At 51.1% G+C, this 27,928-nt stretch overlaps 1 protein-coding gene across 1 annotated transcript in view; it reads right to left on the reverse strand.

Annotated features, from left to right (window-relative positions):
- Positions 1–27,928, reverse strand: part of RECQL4 (RecQ like helicase 4) — a 107,344-nt gene that overhangs the window by 42,310 nt on the left and 37,106 nt on the right. The window contains exons 11-19 of the mRNA XM_044285889.1: positions 19,797–19,952; positions 14,767–14,904; positions 10,313–11,352; positions 10,141–10,240; positions 9,036–9,165; positions 8,817–8,933; positions 8,590–8,727; positions 8,411–8,503; positions 3,193–3,329 (exon numbers count right to left, since the gene is read on the reverse strand). Coding sequence (XP_044141824.1) covers positions 3,193–3,329; positions 8,411–8,503; positions 8,590–8,727; positions 8,817–8,933; positions 9,036–9,165; positions 10,141–10,240; positions 10,313–11,352; positions 14,767–14,904; positions 19,797–19,952 — 2,049 coding nt within the window. The remainder of the gene's footprint in view (positions 1–3,192; positions 3,330–8,410; positions 8,504–8,589; positions 8,728–8,816; positions 8,934–9,035; positions 9,166–10,140; positions 10,241–10,312; positions 11,353–14,766; positions 14,905–19,796; positions 19,953–27,928) is intronic.

Consider the following 27,928-nt stretch of genomic DNA (forward strand, 5'->3'; position numbering starts at 1 on the left):
ATGGGGTTGTGTGAAAATCGCAAGAATCTGCAAGCTAGTGCGGATGTGGTGTGATTTTCACGCATGGTTGCTAGGAAATGATTGGGATGGAGACCCGATCATTATTATGATACAGACTGCATAGTACAATAGCGCTGGAGGGGTTAAAAACATTTTTTTTTAAATAATTTAAAAGAACAGTTTTAAAATTTAAAAAACAGGCACTCACCGTCTGACAGTTAAATTTATTGTAATTTATTTAGATAAAATATGATAAAAAATAAACAATTACCCCTACAGTATTCTGTGATTATAAAGTATTGTAAACAATTACCCCTACAGTATTTTGAGATTATAAAGTATTGTAAACCTTTACCCCTACAGTATTCTGTGATTATAGAGTATTGTAAACAATTACCCTACAGTATTCTGAGATTATAGAGTATTGTAAACAATTACCCTACAGTATTCTGAGATTATAGAGTATTGTAAACAATTACCCTACAGTATTCTGAGATTATAGAGTATTGTAAACCATTACCCTACAGTATTCTGTGATTATAATATTCTGGGATTATTTGGGCACCAATCAGTAAACGGAGGGAACAGGTAAGAGGCTGTGCGAGGGGACGCCCCAGACCCCAGCCCTGCTATCGATACCTGGCCTCCTAAGCGATTGATTTTATCTGGTTTTACACTTCAAACTTGCAAGTAACTTCCTATACCGTCACATAAGTAACTTCCCATACCGTCACATAAGTAACTTCCCATACCGTCACATAAGTAACTTCCCATACCGTCACATAAGTAACTTCCCATACCGTCACATAAGTAACTTCCCATACCGTCACATAAGTAACTTCCCATACCGTCACATAAGTAACTTCCCATACCGTCACATAAGTAACTTCCCATACCGTCACATAAGTAACTTCCCATACCGTCACATAAGTAACTTCCCATACCGTCACATAAGTAACTTCCCATACCGTCACATAAGTAACTTCCCATACCGTCACATAAGTAACTTCCCATACCGTCACATAAGTAACTTCCCATACCGTCACATAAGTAACTTCCCATACCGTCACATAAGTAACTTCCCATACCGTCACATAAGTAACTTCCCATACCGTCACATAAGTAACTTCCCATACCGTCACATAAGTAACTTCCCATACCGTCACATAAGTAACTTCCCATACCGTCACATAAGTAACTTCCCATACCGTCACATAAGTAACTTCCCATACCGTCACATAAGTAACTTCCCATACCGTCACATAAGTAACTCCATAAGTACTTCCCATACCGTCACATAAGTAACTTCCCATACCGTCACATAAGTAACTTCCCATACCGTCACATAAGTAACTTCCTATACCGTCACATAAGTAACTTCCTATACCGTCACATAAGTAACTTCCTATACCGTCACATAAGTAACTTCCCATACCGTCACATAAGTAACTTCCCATACCGTCACATAAGTAACTTCCTATACCGTCACATAAGTAACTTCCCATACCGTCACATAAGTAACTTCCCATACCGTCACACAACATCACAAATGTAGCAATCACAATGTCTTTCTCACAGTTATATATTTGTACTATATGTTAATAGGTTAAGGTATTCAATAGTAATTGTGCACAAGTAACCATCTGATTATTTCATATATTATTATGTTCAAGCGCTGAGAGTCCTGTAATAGTTTTTGATTATTGATTGCAAAGAGCTGAAATCTGAGATCCATTATTGGTGCCCAAATAATCCCAGAATATTATAATCCCAGAATATTATAATCGCAGAATACTGTAGGGGTAATTGTTTACAATACTCCATAATCACAGAATACTGTAGGAGTAAATGTTTACAATACTCCATAATCACAGAATACTGTAGGGGTAATTGTTTACAATACTCCATAATCACAGAATACTGTAGGGGTAATTGTTTACAATACTCTATAATCACAGAATACTGTAGGAGTAAATGTTTACAATACTCTATAATCACAGAATACTGTAGGGGTAATTGTTTACAATACTCCATAATCGCAGAATACTGTAGGAGTAATTGTTTACAATACTCTATAATCCCAGAATACTGTAGGGGTAAATGTTTACAATACTCTATAATCTCAGAATACTGTAGGGGTAAAGGTTTACAATACTCTATAATCACAGAATACTGTAGGGGTAAAGGTTTACAATACTCTATAATCCCAGAATACTGTAGGGGTAAATGTTTACAATACTCTATAATCTCAGAATACTGTAGGGGTAAAGGTTTACAATACTCTATAATCACAGAATACTGTAGGGGTAAAGGTTTACAATACTCTATAATCACAGAATACTGTAGGGGTAAAGGTTTTTTTTTTTTATCATATTTCATCTAAATAAATTACACTCAATGTAACTGTCAGACGGCGAGTGCCCGTTTTTAAATCTGTTCTTATAATGGGATGATTAGGCGAATCCTCAGAGCACCGTAACCATCATTCGGATTTGGGTGAGCCACGGTATATTTGCTTTATAAATAAATTATTTAACTCCCCTTAATCCACTTGCTCGCGCAGCCGGCATCTCTTCCGGTGCAGGAACAGGACCTGTGGTGACGTCACAGTCATCACATGGTCCATCACATGATCTTTTACCATGGTGATGGATCATGTGATGGACCATGTGATGACCGGAGTGACGTCACCACAGCACAGAAGAGATGCCGGCTGCACGATTAACTGGATTAAGGGGAGTTAAATTATTTTTATTATTTTTTTAACCCCTCCAGCGCTATTGTACTATGCAGTCTGTATTCAGAATGCTATTATTTTCCATTGTAACCATGTTATAAGGGAAAATAATACAATTTACAGAACCCCGATCTCAAGCCTGAACTTCTGTGAGGAAGTTCGGATTTGGGTACCAAACATTACAATGTTTTGCACTCGCGCGGAAAAATCACGCATGTTCCCGCAACGCACCCGCACCTTTTCCTGCAAAGCCCGTCTGAAAGAGACCTTACCTTCTCCTGCAGCTACCCCCTAACTGGGTACCTTCTTCCTACTGTATCACCCTCCATAAGCTCCACATTGCACCTCTGTGTCCCCCAATTACAGTGCCGGACCCTCCTTTGCCCTGTCATCTGCCTGTTTAATGGTATTCCATAGTAGCATAATAGAAACAAAGACAGACTGCGCTATGCTACCTGATCATCCATGAGAGAGACCAGTGGGGATATGACCAGCGTGATACATGGAGACCTCATAGCATACATGTATGCCGGCAGCTGATAACACAGAGACTTGCCCATCCCAGTGGAGAGGACAACCAGGGAGGAAAGGCCTGAAAACACAAGAGACATGCATGAGCAGAGCAGGTCTGTGACCAGAGGTATGAGCAGAGCCAGCAGCGTCTTCTGATGGAGGGGGTAGTGTAGAGGCACACAGCGGGGTACAGTTCTATGACCAGAGGACACGTATGACCAGAGCCAGCAGCGTCTTCTGATGATGGAGGGGGTAGTGTAGAGGCACACAGCGGGGTACAGTTCTATGACCAGAGGACACGTATGACCAGAGCCAGCAGCGTCTTCTGATGATGGAGGGGGTAGTGTAGAGGCACACAGCGGGGTACAGTTCTATGACCAGAGCCAGCAGCGTCTTCTGATGATGGAGGGGGTAGTGTAGAGGCACACAGCGGGGTACAGTTCTATGACCAGAGACAGCAGCGTCTTCTGATGATGGAGGGGGTAGTGTAGAGGCACACAGCGGGGTACAGCTCTATGACCAGAGCCAGCAGCGTCTTCTGATGATGGAGGGGGTAGTGTAGAGGCACACAGCGGGGTACAGTTCTATGACCAGAGCCAGCAGCGTCTTCTGATGATGGAGGGGGTAGTGTAGAGGCACACAGCGGGGTACAGTTCTATGACCAGAGCCAGCAGCGTCTTCTGATGATGGAGGGGGTAGTGTAGAGGCACACAGCGGGGTACAGCTCTATGACCAGAGCCAGCAGCGTCTTCTGATGATGGAGGGGGTAGTGTAGAGGCACACAGCGGGGTACAGTTCTATGAGCAGAGGACACGTATGACCAGAGCCAGCAGCGTCTTCTGATGATGGAGGGGGTAGTGTAGAGGCACACAGCGGGGTACAGTTCTATGACCAGAGGTATGACCAGAGCCAGCAGCGTCTTCTGATGGAGGGGGTAGTGTAGAGGCACACAGCGGGGTACAGTTCTATGAGCAGAGAAGGACACGTATGACCAGAGCCAGCAGCGTCTTCTGATGATGGAGGGGGTAGTGTAGAGGCACACAGCGGGGTACAGTTCTATGAGCAGAGAAGGACACGTATGACCAGAGCCAGCAGCGTCTTCTGATGATGGAGGGGGTAGTGTAGAGGCACACAGCGGGGTACAGTTCTATGACCAGAGGACACGTATGACCAGAGCCAGCAGCGTCTTCTGATGATGGAGGGGGTAGTGTAGAGGCACACAGCGGGGTACAGTTCTATGAGCAGAGAAGGACACGTATGACCAGAGCCAGCAGCGTCTTCTGATGATGGAGGGGGTAGTGTAGAGGCACACAGCGGGGTACAGTTCTATGAGCAGAGAAGGACACGTATGACCAGAGACAGCAGCGTCTTCTGATGATGGAGGGGGTAGTGTAGAGGCACACAGCGGGGTACAGTTCTATGAGCAGAGGACACGTATGACCAGAGCCAGCAGCGTCTTCTGATGATGGAGGGGGTAGTGTAGAGGCACACAGCGGGGTACAGTTCTATGACCAGAGGTATGACCAGAGCCAGCAGCGTCTTCTGATGATGGAGGGGGTAGTGTAGAGGCACACAGCGGGGTACAGTTCTATGACCAGAGGACACGTATGACCAGAGCCAGCAGCGTCTTCTGATGATGGAGGGGGTAGTGTAGAGGCACACAGCGGGGTACAGTTCTATGACCAGAGCCAGCAGCGTCTTCTGATGATGGAGGGGGTAGTGTAGAGGCACACAGCGGGGTACAGCTCTATGACCAGAGCCAGCAGCGTCTTCTGATGATGGAGGGGGTAGTGTAGAGGCACACAGCGGGGTACAGTTCTATGAGCAGAGGACACGTATGACCAGAGCCAGCAGCGTCTTCTGATGATGGAGGGGGTAGTGTAGAGGAACACAGCGGGGTACAGTTCTATGACCAGAGGACACGTATGACCAGAGCCAGCAGGGTCCTCTGATGGAGGGGGTAGAGTAGAGGCACACAGCGGGGTACAGTTCTATGACCAGAGGACACGTATGACCAGAGCCAGCAGCGTCTTCTGATGATGGAGGGGGTAGTGTAGAGGCACACAGCGGGGTACAGTTCTATGACCAGAGGAGACGTATGACCAGAGCCAGCAGGGTCCTCTGATGGAGGGGGTAGTGTAGAGGAACACAGCGGGGTACAGTTCTATGACCAGAGGTATGACCAGAGACAGCAGCGTCTTCTGATGATGGAGGGGGTAGTGTAGAGGCACACAGCGGTGTACAGGTCTATGACCAGAGGACACGTATGACCAGAGACAGCAGCGTCTTCTGATGATGGAGGGGGTAGTGTAGAGGCACACAGCGGGGTACAGTTCTATGACCAGAGAAGGACACGTATGACCAGAGCCAGCAGCGTCTTCTGATGATGGAGGGGGTAGTGTAGAGGCACACAGCGGGGTACAGTTCTATGAGCAGAGGACACGTATGACCAGAGCCAGCAGCGTCTTCTGATGATGGAGGGGGTAGTGTAGAGGCACACAGCGGGGTACAGTTCTATGACCAGAGGACACGTATGAGCAGAGCCAGCAGCGTCTTCTGATGATGGAGGGGGTAGTGTAGAGGCACACAGCGGGGTACAGTTCTATGAGCAGAGGACACGTATGACCAGAGCCAGCAGCGTCTTCTGATGATGGAGGGGGTAGTGTAGAGGCACACAGCGGGGTACAGCTCTATGACCAGAGCCAGCAGCGTCTTCTGATGATGGAGGGGGTAGTGTAGAGGCACACAGCGGGGTACAGTTCTATGAGCAGAGACAGCAGCGTCTTCTGATGATGGAGGGGGTAGTGTAGAGGCACACAGCGGGGTACAGTTCTATGAGCAGAGGACACGTATGACCAGAGACAGCAGCGTCTTCTGATGATGGAGGGGTTAGTGTAGAGGCACACAGCGGGGTACAGTTCTATGACCAGAGACAGCAGCGTCTTCTGATGATGGAGGGGGTAGTGTAGAGGCACACAGCGGGGTACAGTTCTATGACCAGAGGACACGTATGACCAGAGCCAGCAGCGTCTTCTGATGATGGAGGGGGTAGTGTAGAGGCACACAGCGGGGTACAGTTCTATGAGCAGAGACAGCAGCGTCTTCTGATGATGGAGGGGGTAGTGTAGAGGCACACAGCGGGGTACAGTTCTATGAGCAGAGGACACGTATGACCAGAGCCAGCAGCGTCTTCTGATGATGGAGGGGGTAGTCTAGAGGCACACAGCGGGGTACAGTTCTATGACCAGAGACAGCAGCGTCTTCTGATGATGGAGGGGGTAGTGCAGAGGCACACAGCGGGGTACAGTTCTATGAGCAGAGGACACGTATGACCAGAGCCAGCAGCGTCTTCTGATGATGGAGGGGGTAGTGTAGAGGCACACAGCGGGGTACAGTTCTATGAGCGGAGGACACGTATGACCAGAGCCAGCAGCGTCTTCTGATGATGGAGGGGGTAGTGTAGAGGCACACAGCGGGGTACAGTTCTATGAGCAGAGGACACGTATGACCAGAGCCAGCACCGTCTTCTGATGATGGAGGGGGTAGTGTAGAGGCACACAGCGGGGTACAGTTCTATGAGCAGAGAAGGACACGTATGACCAGAGACAGCAGCGTCTTCTGATGATGGAGGGGGTAGTGTAGAGGCACACAGCGGGGTACAGTTCTATGACCAGAGGACACGTATGACCAGAGCCAGCAGCGTCTTCTGATGATGGAGGGGGTAGTGTAGAGGCACACAGCGGGGTACAGTTCTATGACCAGAGACAGCAGCGTCTTCTGATGATGGAGGGGGTAGTGTAGAGGCACACAGCGGGGTACAGTTCTATGAGCAGAGAAGGACACGTATGACCAGAGCCAGCAGCGTCTTCTGATGATGGAGGGGGTAGTCTAGAGGCACACAGCGGGGTACAGTTCTATGACCAGAGGTATGACCAGAGACAGCAGCGTCTTCTGATGATGGAGGGGGTAGTGTAGAGGCACACAGCGGGGTACAGTTCTATGAGCAGAGAAGGACACGTATGACCAGAGCCAGCAGCGTCTTCTGATGATGGAGGGGGTAGTGTAGAGGCACACAGCGGGGTACAGTTCTATGAGCGGAGGACACGTATGACCAGAGCCAGCAGCGTCTTCTGATGATGGAGGGGGTAGTGTAGAGGCACACAGCGGGGTACAGTTCTATGAGCAGAGAAGGACACGTATGACCAGAGCCAGCAGCGTCTTCTGATGATGGAGGGGGTAGTGTAGAGGCACACAGCGGGGTACAGTTCTATGAGCGGAGGACACGTATGACCAGAGCCAGCAGCGTCTTCTGATGATGGAGGGGGTAGTGTAGAGGCACACAGCGGGGTACAGTTCTATGACCAGAGGACACGTATGACCAGAGCCAGCAGCGTCTTCTGATGATGGAGGGGGTAGTGTAGAGGCACACAGCGGGGTACAGTTCTATGAGCAGAGAAGGACACGTATGACCAGAGCCAGCAGCGTCTTCTGATGATGGAGGGGGTAGTGCAGAGGCACACAGCGGGGTACAGTTCTATGACCAGAGGACACGTATGACCAGAGCCAGCAGCGTCTTCTGATGATGGAGGGGGTAGTGTAGAGGCACACAGCGGGGTACAGTTCTATGAGCAGAGGACACGTATGACCAGAGACAGCAGCGTCTTCTGATGATGGAGGGGGTAGTGTAGAGGCACACAGCGGGGTACAGTTCTATGAGCAGAGGACACGTATGACCAGAGACAGCAGCGTCTTCTGATGATGGAGGGGGTAGTGTAGAGGCACACAGCGGGGTACAGTTCTATGAGCGGAGGACACGTATGACCAGAGACAGCAGCGTCTTCTGATGATGGAGGGGGTAGTGTAGAGGCACACAGCGGGGTACAGTTCTATGAGCAGAGAAGGACACGTATGACCAGAGACAGCAGCGTCTTCTGATGATGGAGGGGGTAGTGTAGAGGCACACAGCGGGGTACAGTTCTATGAGCAGAGGACACGTATGACCAGGTCCGCTTGCTTTGAAGATTTATGGGGAGGGGTGTCTGACGCAGCGTATGACCAGAGCCAGCCCCGGCCTCCCATGAAGGAGGTGGTGTCTAGAATGATGGAGGAATATTTAAGACCAGGGCCCCCTCCTCTAACAGATAACACGAGAAGTTTTACCAGACAAGATCCTCATGATTGCCTCTTCCTGTCCTGGATGAAACTTCTGATATCCCAGCTCTCGGAGGGCATCGTACACCTCAGACGGAGTCTCTGTCACAGGCGGTAAACATTAGACAGCACGGAGACAATGGTAAAGCAATCAGATTGTGTCCCACGCACCCCCGTGGCGCTCTTACCACGGACTCTCCCAGAGGCTGTCAGCTCATACAGAGGCAGCATTGCTGGAGGAAGGGGAGTGGACTCAAACACTGGCTTCACGATATCCAGGGCAACCTCAGAAGCCGGGCCGAGCTCTTGAGGATCACTGGAACGTCCTGGCAGAAGACACGAGAGGTCAGCAGCCACACCGCACACATTACCAATGGGAGTACGATGGGTGGTGGAGGGGACAGGATCTACTTACCACAGGTTGGTCTCAGCTGAGTGTTCGTCATCTGAGCCACCTCCTCTAAGGTCGGCAGCACGAGCTCCTCTTCCAGTACGGCGTCCGACTCCAAGGGGGTTGGCGGCACAGCGACCCCTGAATAAACGGTCAGAAGGGTAAGAACTTCTCTCTCTAAAGGTCCGCAGCTCCTCGACACAGCTGGGCCCTCACACCAGGACCAGTCACAGAGGAGCTTACCTTTCCCAGGACACTGGGACGCCCAATGCCCCGGCTGTCCACAACGGAAGCAAATGTCATCACCGCGGGACAGAGGTCTCCCACCACCGCCAAACTGCTCCCCCTTCTTCTGCCACTTCGACTTCCACATCTGAGACAGACAGCAGACAGTCACCAGTGGAGACACGAGACAGACAGCAGACAGTCACCAGTGGAGACACGAGACAGACAGCAGACAGTCACCAGTGGAGACACGAGACAGACAGCAGACAGTCACCAGTGGAGACACGAGACAGACAGCAGACAGTCACCAGTGGAGACACGAGACAGACAGCAGACAGTCACCAGTGGAGACACGAGACAGACAGCAGACAGTCACCAGTGGAGACACGAGACAGACAGCAGACAGTCACCAGTGGAGACAACGAGACAGACAGCAGACAGTCACCAGTGGAGACAACGAGACAGACAGCAGACAGTCACCAGTGGAGACACGAGACAGACAGCAGACAGTCACCAGTGGAGACACGAGACAGACAGCAGACAGTCACCAGTGGAGACACGAGACAGACAGCAGACAGTCACCAGTGGAGACACGAGACAGACAGCAGACAGTCACCAGTGGAGAGACGAGACAGACAGCAGACAGTCACCAGTGGAGACACGAGACAGACAGCAGACAGTCACCAGTGGAGACACGAGACAGACAGCAGACAGTCACCAGTGGAGACACGAGACAGACAGCAGACAGTCACCAGTGGAGACACGAGACAGACAGCAGACAGTCACCAGTGGAGACAACGAGACAGACAGCAGACAGTCACCAGTGGAGACACGAGACAGACAGCAGACAGTCACCAGTGGAGACACGAGACAGACAGCAGACAGTCACCAGTGGAGACACGAGACAGACAGCAGACAGTCACCAGTGGAGAGACGAGACAGACAGCAGACAGTCACCAGTGGAGACACGAGACAGACAGCAGACAGTCACCACTGGAGACACGAGACAGATAGACAGTCACCACTGGAGACACGAGACAGATAGCAGACAGTCACCACTGGAGACACGAGACAGATAGACAGTCACCAGTGGAGACACGAGAGATCACATGAGACACGTTACCTGTTTTCTTAACCTATTCCCATTCAGTGCAAACCCTTTCACATAAGTCTTCTTCTTCAGATTGATCCGAACAAAGTTGCCGGTGCGTTTTTGGGGTGCCCTGTGAGGACATGATGAGGGTTAGGGACTACAGGGGAGAGCAGAGAGGAGATGACAGGGGCTGTGGGTCTACCTGAGACTCTTTGCAGAGTTGCCGGTGACTCTCTGCACTGTCTTGTCCTCGTCTATCACATCACCCAGCAGATTCTCGGTGTCATGGACCCTTGGGGGATCCTCGCATGAGTCTTCTCCGTCAGTCTTGGCCTTCTTTGCTGGCCTCTTACGGCTTGTCTCTGTGTAACTTTTGTGCTCCTCAGACTCTGTAGGGGTGTCTCTGAGCCTCTTCCCTCTCTTCTGCCTCTTTCCCTGAGGCGTCCTATCATTGCTCTCAGTCTTGCTGCTTTCGATGGCTTCCCATTCCATGTCCTTCTGGTCTCCACAGACGGCCATTGCGGCAGGCTCGGGTCTGGATTGCTCCTCATTTTGGATGTAGCTCTTTTCGGTCGGCTCCTCTGTGGCTCCTGGTTTTAGGTGGCTCCTCTCCTGGGCCGTTTCCTCCACTCTCTGGTCACTCTCGGGAGTTGGGTTAATTACTTCTGCGTGTGGAAGCCGTTCTTCTCCTCTCGCTAAACTGAATTGTGGACCACAGTTTGATGTCTCTTTAGAGTCTACTTTGCCGTTTGGGTCACGATTCCCACATTCACCGGGAGATCTTCTCTTTGCAGTCTGATCGGACAACAAAGTCTTCTGTGCTTGTTTTACATGCGAGTAGTCCGAAGGTCCAGGATCTGGTGGTGACCTGGAGTCCACCCAAGGTTCAGACTTCTGCCTGTTTCTGTCTCCGCGGTCTGTAAGTTGGCAGTGCTCTCTTCCCAGTCTCTGCTCGCACCTCTCCAGCCAGTCTGGATTTAAGGAGGACAGTCGCTGGCCCACTTTGGCTTGCAGCTGGTGAAGCTTCGGCTTGGGACTTTCTTGCAGAGTGGAGGTTAATCGAAGCTTGTGCGACTGAAATCCTAGAGAGAGATTTTCTAATTCCTCAGGAGAGTCTAAAGAATTATCAATGGCCATCTGTGGAGCATCAGACGGAGATGAACTCGGCTTCTTGGCTTCGACCGCTGTCAAACTAACATGGGTCCGGGGCAGTGAGGACTTCTTCAAGGATACTGGACGATTCTATACAACAATTACATCAGATGTAAACAGGGAGAAGATCAGTGTGAACAGGAAGCAAGTGGGAAACAGACGGCTGGTACTGGCAATAAAGAAGGGGTGCAGAGGTCATTATGTGGGGCACAGGCTGGTGTGTGATCATCTACTGGGTGCAGAGGTCATTATGTGGGGCACAGGCTGGTGTGTGATCATCTACAGGGTGCAGAGGTCATTATATGGGGCACAGGTGGTGTGTAATCATCTACTGGGTGCAGAGGTCATTATGTGGGGCACAGGCTGGTGTGTAATCATCTACTGGGTGCAGAGGTCATTATATGGGGCACAGGCTGGTGTGTAATCATCTACAGGGTGCAGAGGTCATTATATGGGGCACAGGTGGTGTGTAATCATCTACTGGGTGCAGAGGTCATTATGTGGGGCACAGGCTGGTGTGTGATCATCTACAGGGTGCAGAGGTCATTATATGGGGCACAGGCTGGTGTGTAATCATCTACAGGGTGCAGAGGTCATTATATGGGGCACAGGCTGGTGTGTGATCATCTACAGGGTGCAGAGGTCATTATATGGGGCACAGGCTGGTGTGTAATCATCTACTGGGTGCAGAGGTCAATATGTGAGGCACAGGCTGGTGTGTAATCATCTACTGGGTGCAGAGGTCAATATGTGAGGCACAGGCTGGTGTGTAATCATCTACTGGGTGCAGAGGTCATTATGTGAGGCACAGGCTGGTGTGTAATCATCTACTGGGTGCAGAGGTCAATATGTGAGGCACAGGCTGGTGTGTAATCATCTACTGGGTGCAGAGGTCAATATGTGAGGCACAGGCTGGTGTGTAATCATCTACTGGGTGCAGAGGTCATTATGTGGGGCACAGGCTGGTGTGTAATCATCTACTGGGTGCAGAGGTCATTATGTGGGGCACAGGCTGGTGTGTAATCATCTACAGGGTGCAGAGGTCATTATATGGGGCACAGGCTGGTGTGTAATCATCTACTGGGTGCAGAGGTTATTATATGGGGCACAGGCTGGTGTGTAATCATCTACTGGGTGCAGAGGTCAGTATGTGAGGCACAGGCTGGTGTGTAATCATCTACTGGGTGCAGAGGTCATTATGTGGGGCACAGGCTGGTGTGTGATCATCTACTGGGTGCAGAGGTCATTATATGGGGCACAGGCTGGTGTGTAATCATCTACTGGGTGCAGAGGTCATTATATGGGGCACAGGCTGGTGTGTAATCATCTACTGGGTGCAGAGGTCATTATATGGGGCACAGGCTGGTGTGTAATCATCTACTGGGTGCAGAGGTCAGTATGTGAGGCACAGGCTGGTGTGTAATCATCTACTGGGTGCAGAGGTCATTATGTGGGGCACAGGCTGGTGTGTAGTCCTCTACTGGGTGCAGAGGTCATTATATGGGGCACAGGCTGGTGTGTAATCATCTACTGGGTGCAGAGGTCATTATATGGGGCACAGACTGGTGTGTAGTCCTCTACTGGGTGCAGAGGTCATTATATGGGGCACAGGCTGGTGTGTGATCATCTACTGGGTGCAGAGGTCATTATATGGGGCACAGGCTGGTGTGTGATCATCTACTGGGTGCAGAGGTTATTATATGGGGCACAGGCTGGTGTGTGATCATCTACTGGGTGCAGAGGTCATTATATGGGTCACAGGCTGGTGTGTGATCATCTACTGGGTGCAGAGGTCATTATGTGGGGCACAGGCTGGTGTGTGATCATCTACTGGGTGCAGAGGTCATTATGTGGGGCACAGGCTGGTGTGTAATCATCTACTGGGTGCAGAGGTCAGTATGTGAGGCACAGGCTGGTGTGTAATCATCTACTGGGTGCAGAGGTCATTATATGGGGCACAGGCTGGTGTGTAATCATCTACTGGGTGCAGAGGTCATTATATGGGGCACAGGCTGGTGTGTGATCATCTACTGGGTGCAGAGGTCATTATATGGGGCACAGGCTGGTGTGTAATCATCTACTGGGTGCAGAGGTCATTATATGGGGCACAGGCTGGTGTGTAATCATCTACTGGGTTCAGAGGTCATTATATGGGGCACAGGCTGGTGTGTAATCATCTACTGGGTGCAGAGGTCATTATATGGGGCACAGGCTGGTGTGTGATCATCTACTGGGTGCAGAGGTCATTATATGGGGCACAGGCTGGTGTGTAATCATCTACTGGGTGCAGAGGTCATTATATGGGGCACAGGCTGGTGTGTGATCATCTACTGGGTGCAGAGGTCATTATATGGGTCACAGGCTGGTGTGTGATCATCTACTGGGTGCAGAGGTCATTATATGGGTCACAGGCTGGTGTGTGATCATCTACTGGGTGCAGAGGTCATTATGTGGGGCACAGGCTGGTGTGTAATCATCTACTGGGTGCAGAGGTCAGTATGTGAGGCACAGGCTGGTGTGTAATCATCTACTGGGTGCAGAGGTCATTATGTGGGGCACAGGCTGGTGTGTGATCATCTACTGGGTGCAGAGGTCATTATCTGGGGCACAGGCTGGTGTGTAATCATCTACTGGGTGCAGAGGTCATTATGTGAGGCACAGGCTGGTGTGTAATCATCTACTGGGTGCAGAGGTCATTATATGGGGCACAGGCTGGTGTGTAGTCCTCTACTGGGTGCAGAGGTCAGTATGTGAGGCACAGGCTGGTGTGTAATCATCTACTGGGTGCAGAGGTCATTATGTGGGCACAGGCTGGTGTGTAATCATCTACTGGGTGCAGAGGTCATTATATGGGGCACAGGCTGGTGTGTAATCATCTACTGGGTGCAGAGGTCAGTATGTGGGGCACAGGCTGGTGTGTAATCATCTACTGGGTGCAGAGGTCATTATATGGGGCACAGGCTGGTGTGTAATCATCTACTGGGTGCAGAGGTCATTATATGGGGCACAGACTGGTGTGTAGTCCTCTACTGGGTGCAGAGGTCATTATATGGGGCACAGGCTGGTGTGTAATCATCTACTGGGTGCAGAGGTCATTATGTGGGGCACAGGCTAGTGTGTAATCATCTACTGGGTGCAGAGGTCAGTATGTGGGGCACAGGCTGGTGTGTAGTCCTCTACTGGGTGCAGAGGTCATTATATGGGGCACAGGCTGGTGTGTGATCATCTACTGGGTGCAGAGGTCATTATATGGGGCACAGGCTGGTGTGTGATCATCTACTGGGTGCAGAGGTCATTATGTGGGGCACAGGCTGGTGTGTAATCATCTACTGGGTGCAGAGGTCATTAGATGGGGCACAGGCTGGTGTGTAATCATCTACTAGGTGCAGAGGTTATTTTGGTGCCAAGGACCACTGCAGTGCCAGCCTCGCTCATGTCATCCGTGCCACCAGCTCAGCACAATACACTGTATTTCATGTAAAGTGAATGTATATTGGCCTTTACTTTCAAGGCTCCTCCCAAGTTGGTCTTAAGCTTCATTCCAAAATACTGGACAGATGCCTTCAGGGAGTCCCGCTCATCCGAGGTCAACGTTGCAGTCACAGTGCCGCGGTTAAGGTGGCTTCCCCAGGAGCTTGTTTCCTGAAGATAAAGCAGGATAGACTAGGGTAAAGGGTAGGTTTTGAGGGCAGCTGACCAATCAACCTCACTGTCACCTCAGGCCACACACAAGCCCAGTCTCCCCTGCCCCCCATCCTACAGGCAGCCCACAAGGCTAGGCTCCCACCACCTCTGATGAGTTTAGCCTGTTTCTCTAGGAGCCTCTCATGACCCTCCTGAGCTGCTGTCAAGCCGAGGCTCCTCTTCCCCAAGTGTATGATCCACCACAGGGCTAGTTTCCTATCGCAGACAACTCCACTGAGCCAATAACACTCTGCCATCATGGAGGCTGCGAGAGGATCTGGGTGTAGATGCCAGCGAGTGCCGATCACCGAAATGTCTGCCATCAGTGACAGCTATAGCTCAGGGTGAATAAAAGCACACAGAGGCTACACCTGCCACCCCCAACCACACCGGATGTGACCGTGGTACTGCCTTATGGTCAGAACGCAGTCTCAGCACTAACCTCTGTAACATCCCCGGGCACAGTCCTACCACCCCCAACCACACCGGATGTGCCCGATGTACTGCCTTATGGTCAGAACACAGTCTCAGCACTAACCTCTGTAACAGCCCCGGGCACGGTCCTACCACCCCCAACCACACCGGATGTGCCCGATGTACTGCCTTCTGGTCAGAACAGAGTCTCAGCACTAACCTCTGTAACATCCCCAGGCACGGTCCTACCACCCCCAACCACACCGGATGTGACCGTGGTACTGCCTTATGGTCAGAACGCAGTCTCAGCACTAACCTCTGTAACATCCCCGGGCACAGTCCTACCACCCCCAACCACACCGGATGTGCCCGATGTACTGCCTTCTGGTCAGAACAGAGTCTCGGCACTAACCTCTGTAACATCCCCGGGCACGGTCCTACCACCCCCAACCACACCGGATGTGCCCGATGTACTGCCTTCTGGTCAGAACACAGTCTCAGCACTAACCTCTGTAACAGCCCCGGGCACGGTCCTACCACCCCCAACCACACCGGATGTGCCCGATGTACTGCCTTCTGGTCAGAACAGAGTCTCGGCACTAACCTCTGTAACATCCCCGGGCACGGTCCTACCACTCCCAACCACACCGGATGTGCCCGATGTACTGCCTTATGGTCAGAACACAGTCTCAGCACTAACCTCTGTAACAGCCCCGGGCACGGTCCTACCACCCCCAACCACACCGTATGTGCCCGATGTACTGCCTTATGGTCAGAACGGAGTCTCAGCACTAACCTCTGTAACATCCCCGGGCACGGTCCTACCACCCCCAACCACACCGGATGTGCCCGATGTACTGCCTTCTGGTCAGAACACAGTCTCAGCACTAACCTCTGTAACATCCCCAGGCACGGTCCTACCACCCCCAACCACACCGGATGTGACCGTGGTACTGCCTTATGGTCAGAACGCAGTCTCAGCACTAACCTCTGTAACATCCCCGGGCACGGTCCTACCACCCCCAACCACACCGGATGTGCCCGATGTACTGCCTTCTGGTCAGAACGCAGTCTCAGCACTAACCTCTGTAACATCCCCGGGCACAGTCCTACCACCCCCAACCACACCGGATGTGCCCGATGTACTGCCTTCTGGTCAGAACACAGTCTCAGCACTAACCTCTGTAACATCCCCAGGCACGGTCCTACCACCCCCAACCACACCGGATGTGACCGTGGTACTGCCTTATGGTCAGAACGCAGTCTCAGCACTAACCTCTGTAACAGCCCCGGGCACGGTCCTACCACCCCCAACCACACCGGATGTGCCCGATGTACTGCCTTATGGTCAGAACACAGTCTCAGCACTAACCTCTGTAACATCCCCGGGCACGGTCCTACCACCCCCAACCACACCGGATGTGCCCGATGTACTGCCTTCTGGTCAGAACAGAGTCTCAGCACTAACCTCTGTAACATCCCCGGGCACGGTCCTACCACCCCCAACCACACCGGATGTGTCCGATGTACTGCCTTATGGTCAGAACACAGTCTCAGCACTAACCTCTGTAACAGCCCCGGGCACGGTCCTACCACACCGGATGTGCCCGATGTACTGCCTTATAGTCAGAACGCAGTCTCAGCACTAACCTCTGTAACAGCCCCGGGCACGGTCCTACCACCCCCAACCACACCGGATGTGCCCGATGTACTGCCTTATGGTCAGAACGGAGTCTCAGCACTAACCTCTGTAACAGCCCCGGGCACGGTCCTACCACCCCCAACCACACCGTATGTGCCCGATGTACTGCCTTCTGGTCAGAACACAGTCTCAGCACTAACCTCTGTAACAGCCCCGGGCACAGTCCTACCACCCCCAACCACACCGGATGTGCCCGATGTACTGCCTTATGGTCAGAACACAGTCTCAGCACTAACCTCTGTAACAGCCCCGGGCACGGTCCTACCACCCCCAACCACACCGGATGTGCCCGATGTACTGCCTTCTGGTCAGAACGCAGTCTCAGCACTAACCTCTGTAACATCCCCAGGCACGGTCCTACCACCCCCAACCACACCGGATGTGCCCGATGTACTGCCTTATGGTCAGAACGGAGTCTCAGCACTAACCTCTGTAACATCCCCGGGCACAGTCCTACCACCCCCAACCACACCGGATGTGCCCGATGTACTGCCTTCTGGTCAGAACGCAGTCTCAGCACTAACCTCTGTAACATCCCCGGGCACGGTCCTACCACCCCCAACCACACCGGATGTGCCCGATGTACTGCCTTCTGGTCAGAACGCAGTCTCAGCACTAACCTCTGTAACATCCCCGGGCACGGTCCTACCACCCCCAACCACACCGGATGTGCCCGATGTACTGCCTTATGGTCAGAACGCAGTCTCAGCACTAACCTCTGTAACATCCCCGGGCACAGTCCTACCACCCCCCAACCACACCGGATGTGCCCGATGTACTGCCTTATGGTCAGAACGCAGTCTCAGCACTAACCTCTGTAACATCCCCGGGCACGGTCCTACCACCCCCAACCACACCGGATGTGCCCGATGTACTGCCTTATGGTCAGAACACAGTCTCAGCACTAACCTCTGTAACAGCCCCTGGCACGGTCCTACCACCCCCAACCACACCGGATGTGCCCGATGTACTGCCCTTATGGTCAGAACACAGTCTCAGCACTAACCTCTGTAACAGCCCCGGGCACGGTCCTACCACCCGCAACCACACCGGATGTGCCCGATGTACTGCCTTATGGTCAGAACACAGTCTCAGCACTAACCTCTGTAACATCCCCGGGCACGGTCCTACCACCCCCAACCACACCGGATGTGCCCGATGTACTGCCTTATGGTCAGAACACAGTCTCAGCACTAACCTCTGTAACAGCCCCGGGCACGGTCCTACCACCCCCAACCACACCGGATGTGCCCGATGTACTGCCTTCTGGTCAGAACAGAGTCTCAGCACTAACCTCTGTAACATCCCCAGGCACGGTCCTACCACCCCCAACCACACCGGATGTGACCGTGGTACTGCCTTATGGTCAGAACGCAGTCTCAGCACTAACCTCTGTAACATCCCCGGGCACAGTCCTACCACCCCCAACCACACCGGATGTGCCCGATGTACTGCCTTATGGTCAGAACACAGTCTCAGCACTAACCTCTGTAACATCCCCGGGCACAGTCCTACCACCCCCAACCACACCGGATGTGCCCGATGTACTGCCTTCTGGTCAGAACGCAGTCTCAGCACTAACCTCTGTAACATCCCCGGGCACGGTCCTACCACCCCCAACCACACCGGATGTGCCCGATGTACTGCCTTCTGGTCAGAACAGAGTCTCGGCACTAACCTCTGTAACATCCCCGGGCACGGTCCTACCACCCCCAACCACACCGGATGTGCCCGATGTACTGCCTTCTGGTCAGAACACAGTCTCAGCACTAACCTCTGTAACAGCCCCGGGCACGGTCCTACCACCCCCAACCACACCGGATGTGCCCGATGTACTGCCTTATGGTCAGAACGCAGTCTCAGCACTAACCTCTGTAACATCCCCGGGCACAGTCCTACCACCCCCAACCACACCGGATGTGCCCGATGTACTGCCTTATGGTCAGAACACAGTCTCAGCACTAACCTCTGTAACATCCCCGGGCACAGTCCTACCACCCCCAACCACACCGGATGTGCCCGATGTACTGCCTTCTGGTCAGAACACAGTCTCAGCACTAACCTCTGTAACAGCCCCGGGCACGGTCCTACCACCCCCAACCACACCGGATGTGCCCGATGTACTGCCTTATGGTCAGAACGCAGTCTCAGCACTAACCTCTGTAACATCCCCGGGCACAGTCCTACCACCCCCAACCACACCGGATGTGACCGTGGTACTGCCTTATGGTCAGAACGCAGTCTCAGCACTAACCTCTGTAACATCCCCGGGCACAGTCCTACCACCCCCAACCACACCGGATGTGCCCGATGTACTGCCTTCTGGTCAGAACGCAGTCTCAGCACTAACCTCTGTAACATCCCCGGGCACAGTCCTACCACCCCCAACCACACCGGATGTGCCCGATGTACTGCCTTATGGTCAGAACGCAGTCTCAGCACTAACCTCTGTAACAGCCCCGGGCACGGTCCTACCACCCCCAACCACACCGGATGTGCCCGATGTACTGCCTTATGGTCAGAACGCAGTCTCAGCACTAACCTCTGTAACATCCCCGGGCACAGTCCTACCACCCCCAACCACACCGGATGTGCCCGATGTACTGCCTTCTGGTCAGAACGCAGTCTCAGCACTAACCTCTGTAACATCCCCGGGCACAGTCCTACCACCCCCAACCACACCGGATGTGCCCGATGTACTGCCTTATGGTCAGAACGCAGTCTCAGCACTAACCTCTGTAACATCCCCGGGCACTGTCTCAGTCGCACACACAGCTGACGTTAAGCTCACTTTTCCTTGTTTCAGTTTTCGGAATTCTCTGTAAAGATCTGGAGACAAAAAAGACACAAATTGAGAACACGACGGCGAGTAACACGAGATGCGACTACCCTACAAGGGAGAAGAAAGGCCACAGCGTCACGTGGTGGACGACCAGTCACTGAATGCAGATTCAGGTTACAGACTGGAAGTGTGTCTGCTGGACTTCTGGAGGCGAAGTATAACAAGAGCTCCTGCCGCTCACCAGTGACCCAGACCTTACAACTGCTGGTGGTGGTGTCTGGACTACTGCTCCACTCCCCTGCCATCACTGGCCCAATGTTTTGCTGCTCTGGAGTCCTATACGACATTTAAACATCTCTCAGACACAGCTGTGCCGCCATTAATGCGTGCTCTGCTGTGGACTCCCCCTTCCTCTCCCGTCTTGCCTGTCTGCTGCGGGATCCAGAGTGGTAGCGACCTGAACCATGGTTGTCATGGTGGAGTGCTGCTCTGTAGTGTCCAAAGAGACATATATAGGCACTGAGTGGAGAAGCATTGTGGGGGCCGCTTCCAACAACCCTGCTCCTCTTCTTGCTCTACAGGAATTCTATTGGAGGAGACCGTGAAGGAGAGGAGATCACTGTAAGGGAGAACTTCCTATCATGCATGCTGCGTCCCAATTTGTGGTGACCTTTGGCCCTGGTGGACCCCGTGTGTAGGCCAAGTGCTTTCCTCTGCATTAGGGTGCATTCATACATCCGTAGAATATTGAGGATCCGCGATACACCCGGCCGGCACCCCCATAGAACTGCCTATTCTTGTCCGCAATTGCGGACAATAGGACATGTTCTATTTTTTTCCGGAGCCGCGTACCGGAAAATTGGGGGCGCGCTCCAGAAACACTGTGTGCTGTCCGCATCTATTCCTGCCCCATAGAGAATTAATGGGTCCGCAGACTCCGCACCCGTTCCGCAGAATTGCGGAACGGATGCGGACAGCCATTCTACAGACGTGTGAATGGACCCTAAAGGGACTAACCACTTCCTGGTTCACCAATGCGTTTGTAAGAGGATTATATATGTATACTTTTTCTTATTTATTTTAGTTTTAAACAATAATAGCATTTTTGAAACCAAAAAAATTATCTTTTAATGTGCCCATGCTCTGAGAGCTATAGTTTTTTTTCATTGTTTGAGCGATTTTCTTATGTAGGAGCTCATTTTTTGCGGGATGAGGTGGCGGTTTTATTGGTACCATTTTGTGGGACATACGCCTTTTTCATCACTTGGTGTTGCACTTTTCATGATGGAAGGTGACAAAAATTGCTTTTTTTGACAGTTTTTATGGTGTTTATCGGACTGGGTCGATCATGTTATATATTTATAGAGCCGACCGTCACGGACGAGGCAATACCAAATATGTCTATTTTATTTTATTTTTTCAATTTTTTCCATGTTAAACATTATTTTTTTTTTTAACACTTTATTTTTTAATTTACACTTTTTGACCCCCATAAAAGGTCATACAAGACATTTAACCTTTTTTTTTTCTCACTGTTGATTTCTCCTGTAACTGGGGCTGACATAGTAGCCCCAGTTACAGGGGAAATACACCACCCAGAGAGGGCGTACAGCAGTTGTGGCAAAACCAACTTCGCCACTGGGTTTTGGAGGGGGCTGTTTGCCAGCCTCTTGCCCCCGGATTATGGCCCTTTAAGATACTTTTACTAACTTTTAAACCCCTGAACCTATTCAAGTGAATTTTGGATAGGTTTGTCCCCCAAGTTATACTGGTGAAATTGATATAAAAGTTATATGTATGTACAATGTAAACTCACAAAGTTGTAACAATTTATAAGAAGTGTAACTTTTCAGCGTAGGAGATAGTTGAGTAGATACAGAAATTGACTCAATTATCTCCTAGACAGAGGGGAGGAATATGCTGGGTGTGTTTCTATTGTCCCATTGTTCCATTGTTCCCATTGTGTGTTTAAATGGAGATTTCTGTCCTGTTGTCTCCACATGTTTATTGGCGATTTCCCTTTGTCCTAAGAGATAATTGGATTGCTCTTCGGGTGTCTCCAGGGCAGAGAGGAGGAAACCATGATGCATTGTGGGGATGTGTGTTGTCTTTATCCTGAATTGCTACATATCTGTCCTGTGTCCGATTGGTTGCTGTACTTACATTGTATGTGTTGTAATATATTGATTGGTTGTATTTCAAAACCCTGTGGGTAGTACTAGGTTTGGGGATTGTGAATAAAAGAGGCTGTACATGCAGTAAGTACAGTCAGAGGCTGCTTTTATACCTTCATGAAGTTTTTGGGGAATGTTCTATCATGTTTGGGGAATGCGATAACTACACTCTTGGGGATTGCTATATCACAATACTCCCCTGAGTATAAGCTCTTGTAAGAGCTTGTTCCTGGTTCCTGTCTCTGCATTTAGGAGAGGTTCACCCACTGGAGCCTGGAGCCTTGTCGTAGGTCCAGGGTGGGTAGGAGATGGCGAGACCTCCACCAAGCTTCGGCGGTTCGTGGGGCCTGCAGCACTGACGGTGTCAAGTGGCGTGCTTGGAGTCCTCTCGAAGCACTAGGAGCATCTATCGACGGAGGTACCCGGTCGGGGTGCTAGGCATTCCGTTACAGCAGTATACAGGGCTGTACAGCCTCAATGCAGGGCTGACATAGTAGCCCCAGTTACAGGGGAAATACACCCCCAGAGAGGGCGTACAGCAGTATACAGCGCTGTACAGCCTCAGTGCAAGGCTGACATAGTAGCCCCAGTTACAGGGGAAATACACCCCCAGAGAGGGCGTACAGCAGTATACAGCGCTGTACAGCCTGAGTGCAGGGCTGACATAGTAGTCCCAGTTACAGGAGAAATACACCCCCCAGAGAGGCTAAACAGCAGTATACTGCGCTGTACAGCCTCAGTGCAGGGCTGACATAGTAGCCCCAGTTACAGGAGAAATACATCCCCAGAGAAGCTGTACAGCAGTATACTGCGCTGTACAGCCTGAATGCAGGGCTGACATAGTAGCCCCAGTTACAGGAGAAATACATCCCCAGAGAAGCTGTACAGCAGTATACTACGCTGTACAGCCCGAGTGCAGGGATGACATAGGAGCCCCAGTTACAGGGGAAATACTCCCCACAGAGAGGCTGTACAGCAGTATACTGCGCTGTACAGCCTCAGTGCAGGGCTGACATAGTAGCCCCAGTTACAGGAGAAATACATCCCCAGAGAAGCTGTACAGCAGTATACTACGCTGTACAGCCCGAGTGCAGGGCTGACATAGGAGCCCCAGTTACAGGGGAAATACTCCCCCCAGAGAGGCTGTACAGCAGTATACTGCGCTGTACAGCCTCAGTGCAGGGCTGACATAGGAGCCCCAGTTACAGGAGAAATACACCCCCCCAGAGGCTGTACATCAGTATACAGCGGTATACAGCCTCAGTGCAGGGCTGACATAGTAGCCCCAGTTACAGGGGAAATACACCCCCCAGAGAGGCCGTACAGCAGTATACTGCGCTGTACAGCCTGAGTGCAGGGCTGAATAGTAGCCCCAGTTACAGGGGAAATACACCCCCCCAGAGAGGCTGTACAGCAGTATACAGAACTGTACAGCCTCAGTGCAGGGCTGACATAGGAGCCTCAGTTACAGGGGAAATACTCCCCCCAGAGAGGCTGTACATCAGTATACAGCGGTATACAGCATCAGTGTAGGGCTGACATAGTAGCCCCAGTTACAGGGGAAATACACCCCCAGAGAGGCTGTACAGCGGTATACAGCGCTGTACAGCCTCAGTGCAGGGCTGACATAGTAGCCCCAGTTACAGGAGAAATACACCTCCCAGAGAGGCTGCACAGCAGTATACAGCACTGTACAGCCTCAGTGCATGGCTGACATAGTAGCCCCAGTTACAGGGGAAATACACCCCCCAGAGAGGCTGTACAGCAGTATGCTGCGCTGTACAGCCTGAATGCAGGGCTGACATAGTAGCCCCAGTTACAGAAGAAATACATCCCCAGAGAGGCTGTACAGCAGTATACTGCGCTGTACAGCCTCAGTGCTGGGCTGAGATAGTAGCCCCAGTTACAGGAGAAATACACCCCCCAGAGAGGCTGCACAGCAAAATACAGCGCTGTACAGCCTCAGTGCAGGGCTGACATAGGAGCCCCAGTTACAGGGGGAATACACCCCCCAGAGAGGCTGTACATCAGTATACAGCACTGTACAGCCTCAGAGCAGGGCTGACACAGGAGCCCCAGTTACAGGAGAAATACTCCACCCAGAGAGGCCGTACAGTAGTATACAGAGCTGTACAGCATCAGTGCAGGGCTGACATAGTAGCCCCAGTTACAGGGGAAATACACCCCCCAGAGAGGCTGTACAGCAGTACTGTCACGGACGGTGTACAGGAAACAAGGCAAAGCAACATGTATAAACGACTCGCTGGATCCAAAAACTAAGGAACCAAGGGAGACCCCTGCAGAAGACCTGGCACTTTCCCTGGCTGCTCAGCCTATGCAAAGATCCGAATGGTGGAGGTTTGCATATCCACGAACCTTGACTATAAAGCCCTGAGCACCCTACAATAGTGAGGGGACACGACCACCGGCTCCCTACACAAGATACGGAGGGAGTCAGGGTCACCTGGGATCCAGCAAACAGAAAATAACAGATAAAAGGTACAACACTTAGCTTTGAAGCAAACAGGAGGACAGAGTCAGCGTGCACACACACTCCAGGAAGTAGTATAAGCCGCCCAGAAAAGCCTTCTGGGGAAGAATTTAAAGGGAAGCAATTAGTCCAACACATGACAGCTGAGAGAGGCTAACGAGAGGAGGAGCTGAATACCACAACACAGAAACTCAAGATGGAGGTTCTGAAAGGCCTTTGTCAGAGCTTCTCAGCTGTCTGGTTGTGACAGTACCCCTCCCTCTACGAGTGGACTCCGGACACTCAGAACCCACCTTCTCAGGATGGGACCTATGGAAAGCCCTGATGAGACGAGAGGCCTTAATGTCAGTCACTGGGACCCACATCCTCTCCTCAGGACCATACCCTTCCCACTGAACAAGGTACTGAAGAGAACCGCGGACAAGACGAGAATCCACAATCCTAGAGACCGGAAATTCAAGATTCCCATCAACCATAATCGGAGGAGGAGGCAAAGGCGAGGGTACAATGGGTTGAACATAAGGTTTCAATAAGGACTTATGAAAAACATTATGGATCTTCCAAGTCTGAGGAAGATCAAGACGGTATGCAACAGGATTGATGACAGACAGGATTTTGTAAGGCCCAATAAACCTAGGACCCAACTTCCAGGAGGGAACCTTCAATTTGATATTCTTGGTAGACAACCACACCAGATCACCAACATTCAGGTCTGGACCAAGCACACGTCTCTTATCAGCCACACGCTTATATCTCTCACTCATGCTCTTTAGATTATCTTGAATCTTTTGCCAAATAGATGACAAAGACGAGGAGAATCTGTCCTCATCAGGTAAACCAGAAGACCCCTCTCCCGAGAAAGTCCCAAACTGTGGATGAAACCCATATGCACCAAAAAAATGGTGACTTATCAGAGGACTCCTGACGACGGTTATTTAAAGCAAACTCAGCAAGGGACAAAAAAGAACACCAATCCTCTTGATTCTCCGCCACAAAACAGCGCAGATATGTCTCCAGATTCTGATTGACGCGCTCTGTCTGGCCATTCGACTGCGGGTGGAAAGCAGAAGAGAATGACAACCGAACCCCCAAGCGAGAACAGAAAGCCTTCCAGAATCTGGAAACAAACTGCGTGCCCCTATCAGAGACTATGTCTGAAGGAATACCGTGCAATTTGACAATGTGATCAATAAATGCCTGCGCCAGCGTCTTAGCATTGGGCAAACCAGGAAAAGGGATGAAATGCACCGTTTTGCTAAAACGGTCCACCACCACCAGAATCACAGTCTTCCCCGAGGAACGAGGCAGGTCCGTTATGAAGTCCATGGACAGATGTGTCCAAGGACGGGAAGGAATGGGTAAGGGAAGGAGAGGACCTGATGGCCGTGAATGAGGGACTTTAGCACGAGCACAAGTCTCGCAGGCTGCCACAAAACCCTCAACCGACTTACGAAGCTCCGGCCACCAGAATCTCCGAGCGATGAGATCCAGTGTGGCTCTTACCCCCGGGTGCCCAGCAAGGACCGTATCGTGGTGTTCTTTAAAAATCTTGTGTCTTAAAGCGAGAGGCACAAACAACCTCCCAGGAGGACAAAGATCAGGAGCCTCTGACTGGGCTGCCTGCACCTCTGCCTCCAATTCAGGAAAAAGAGCAGAGACCACCACACCTTCAGCCAAAATGGGACCCGGGTCTTCAAAATTCCCGCCTCCCGGAAAACAACGTGACAGGGCATCTGCCTTCACATTCTTAACTCCAGGGCGGAACGTGACAACAAAATTAAACCTAGAAAAGAACAACGACCATCTGGCCTGTCTCGGGTTCAGACGCTTGGCTGACTCCAAGTAGGCCAGATTTTTATGGTCAGTAAACACGGCAATAGGGTGTCTGGCTCCCTCTAGCCAATGGCGCCATTCCTCAAAAGCCAACTTGATGGCCAACAATTCCCTATCTCCCACATCGTAATTTCTCTCTGCGGAGGAGAGTTTTCTTGAGACAAAGGCACACGGTCGCCAATTGGCAGGAGAGGAACCCTGAGACAAGACCGCCCCCACACCCACCTCAGAAGCATCAACCTCAACTATGAAGGGTAAAGAAACATCAGGTTGCACCAAGATGGGAGCGGAAGCAAAACTCTCCTTGATATCAGAAAAAGCCTTACGCGCCTCTACTGACCAAGAAGAAAAATCTACCCCCTTTCTGGTCATATCAGTGAGTGGTTTAACAATAGAAGAATAATTCAAAATGAACTTCCTGTAATAATTGGCAAAGCCCAAAAAACGCATCAGCGCCTTCTGATTCTCAGGAAGCTCCCACTCAAGCACAGCGCGGACCTTCTCGGGGTCCATGCGAAAACCAGAAGCGGAGAGAAGAAACCCCAGAAATTGAATTTCTGGAACCGCAAACACACATTTTTCCAGTTTCGCATATAATTTATTCTCCCGCAGGATGAGCAAGACCTGACGTCAGTGTTCCTTATGAGTTTTGAAATCGGGAGAAAAAAATCAAAATGTCAACCAAATACACCAATACAAATTTTCCCATCAAATGATAAAAAATGCTGTTCACGAAATGCTGAAAAACGGCTGGGGCATTCATCAAACCAAAAGGCATAACCAAATTCTCAAAATGGCCCTCAGGGGTATTGAAGGCCGTCTTCCATTCGTCTCCTTCTCTGACCCTGACCAGGTTGTATGCCCCTCTTAGATCTAATTTGGAAAAGACTTTAGCCCCAACAACCTGGTTAAACAGGTCCGGGATCAGAGGAAGCGGATAAGGGTCACGAATTGTGATATTGTTCAGCTCCCTGATATCCAGACAAGGTCTTAAAGAAAAAAACCAGCGGCAACAGGTGACTTCGAGGGTCGTATGTGTCCCTTTCTCAGACTCTCAGAGATATAAGCACGCATAGCGATCCTTTCAGGTTGGGAGAGATTGTATAAACGAGATTTAGGCAGCTTGGCGTCTGGGATGAGATTAATAGGGCAATCGTACTCCCTGTGCGGGGGCAAATCCTGAACTCCACTCTCAGAGAAGACATCCGAAAATTCAGAGAGAAAAGATGGTACAGTCTTAGTAGCAACCTCAGAAACAGATGTCGTGAGGCAATTCTCTCTGCAAAAGTCACTTCAACCATTTATTTGCCTCGCTTGCCAATCAATGGTGGGGTTATGTTTAGTGAGCCAGGGTAGCCCCAACACTAGAGGAGTAGGTAATCCGCTAAGGACGAAACATGACATCCTCAACATGAGCATCACTCACAATCAAACGGATATTGTGAACTATGCCCTTTAATGATTTTTGAGAAAGTGGAGCGGAATCGATAGCAAAAACAGGAATATCCTTTCCCAAAGTGCGCACCTGGAAACCATGAGTTATCACAAATTGATTATCAATGAGATTGACCGCTGCTCCACTATCC

The sequence above is a fragment of the Bufo gargarizans genome, chromosome 3, assembly GCF_014858855.1.
Source record: "Bufo gargarizans isolate SCDJY-AF-19 chromosome 3, ASM1485885v1, whole genome shotgun sequence".
In the NCBI taxonomy this organism is placed as follows: domain Eukaryota; kingdom Metazoa; phylum Chordata; class Amphibia; order Anura; family Bufonidae; genus Bufo; species Bufo gargarizans.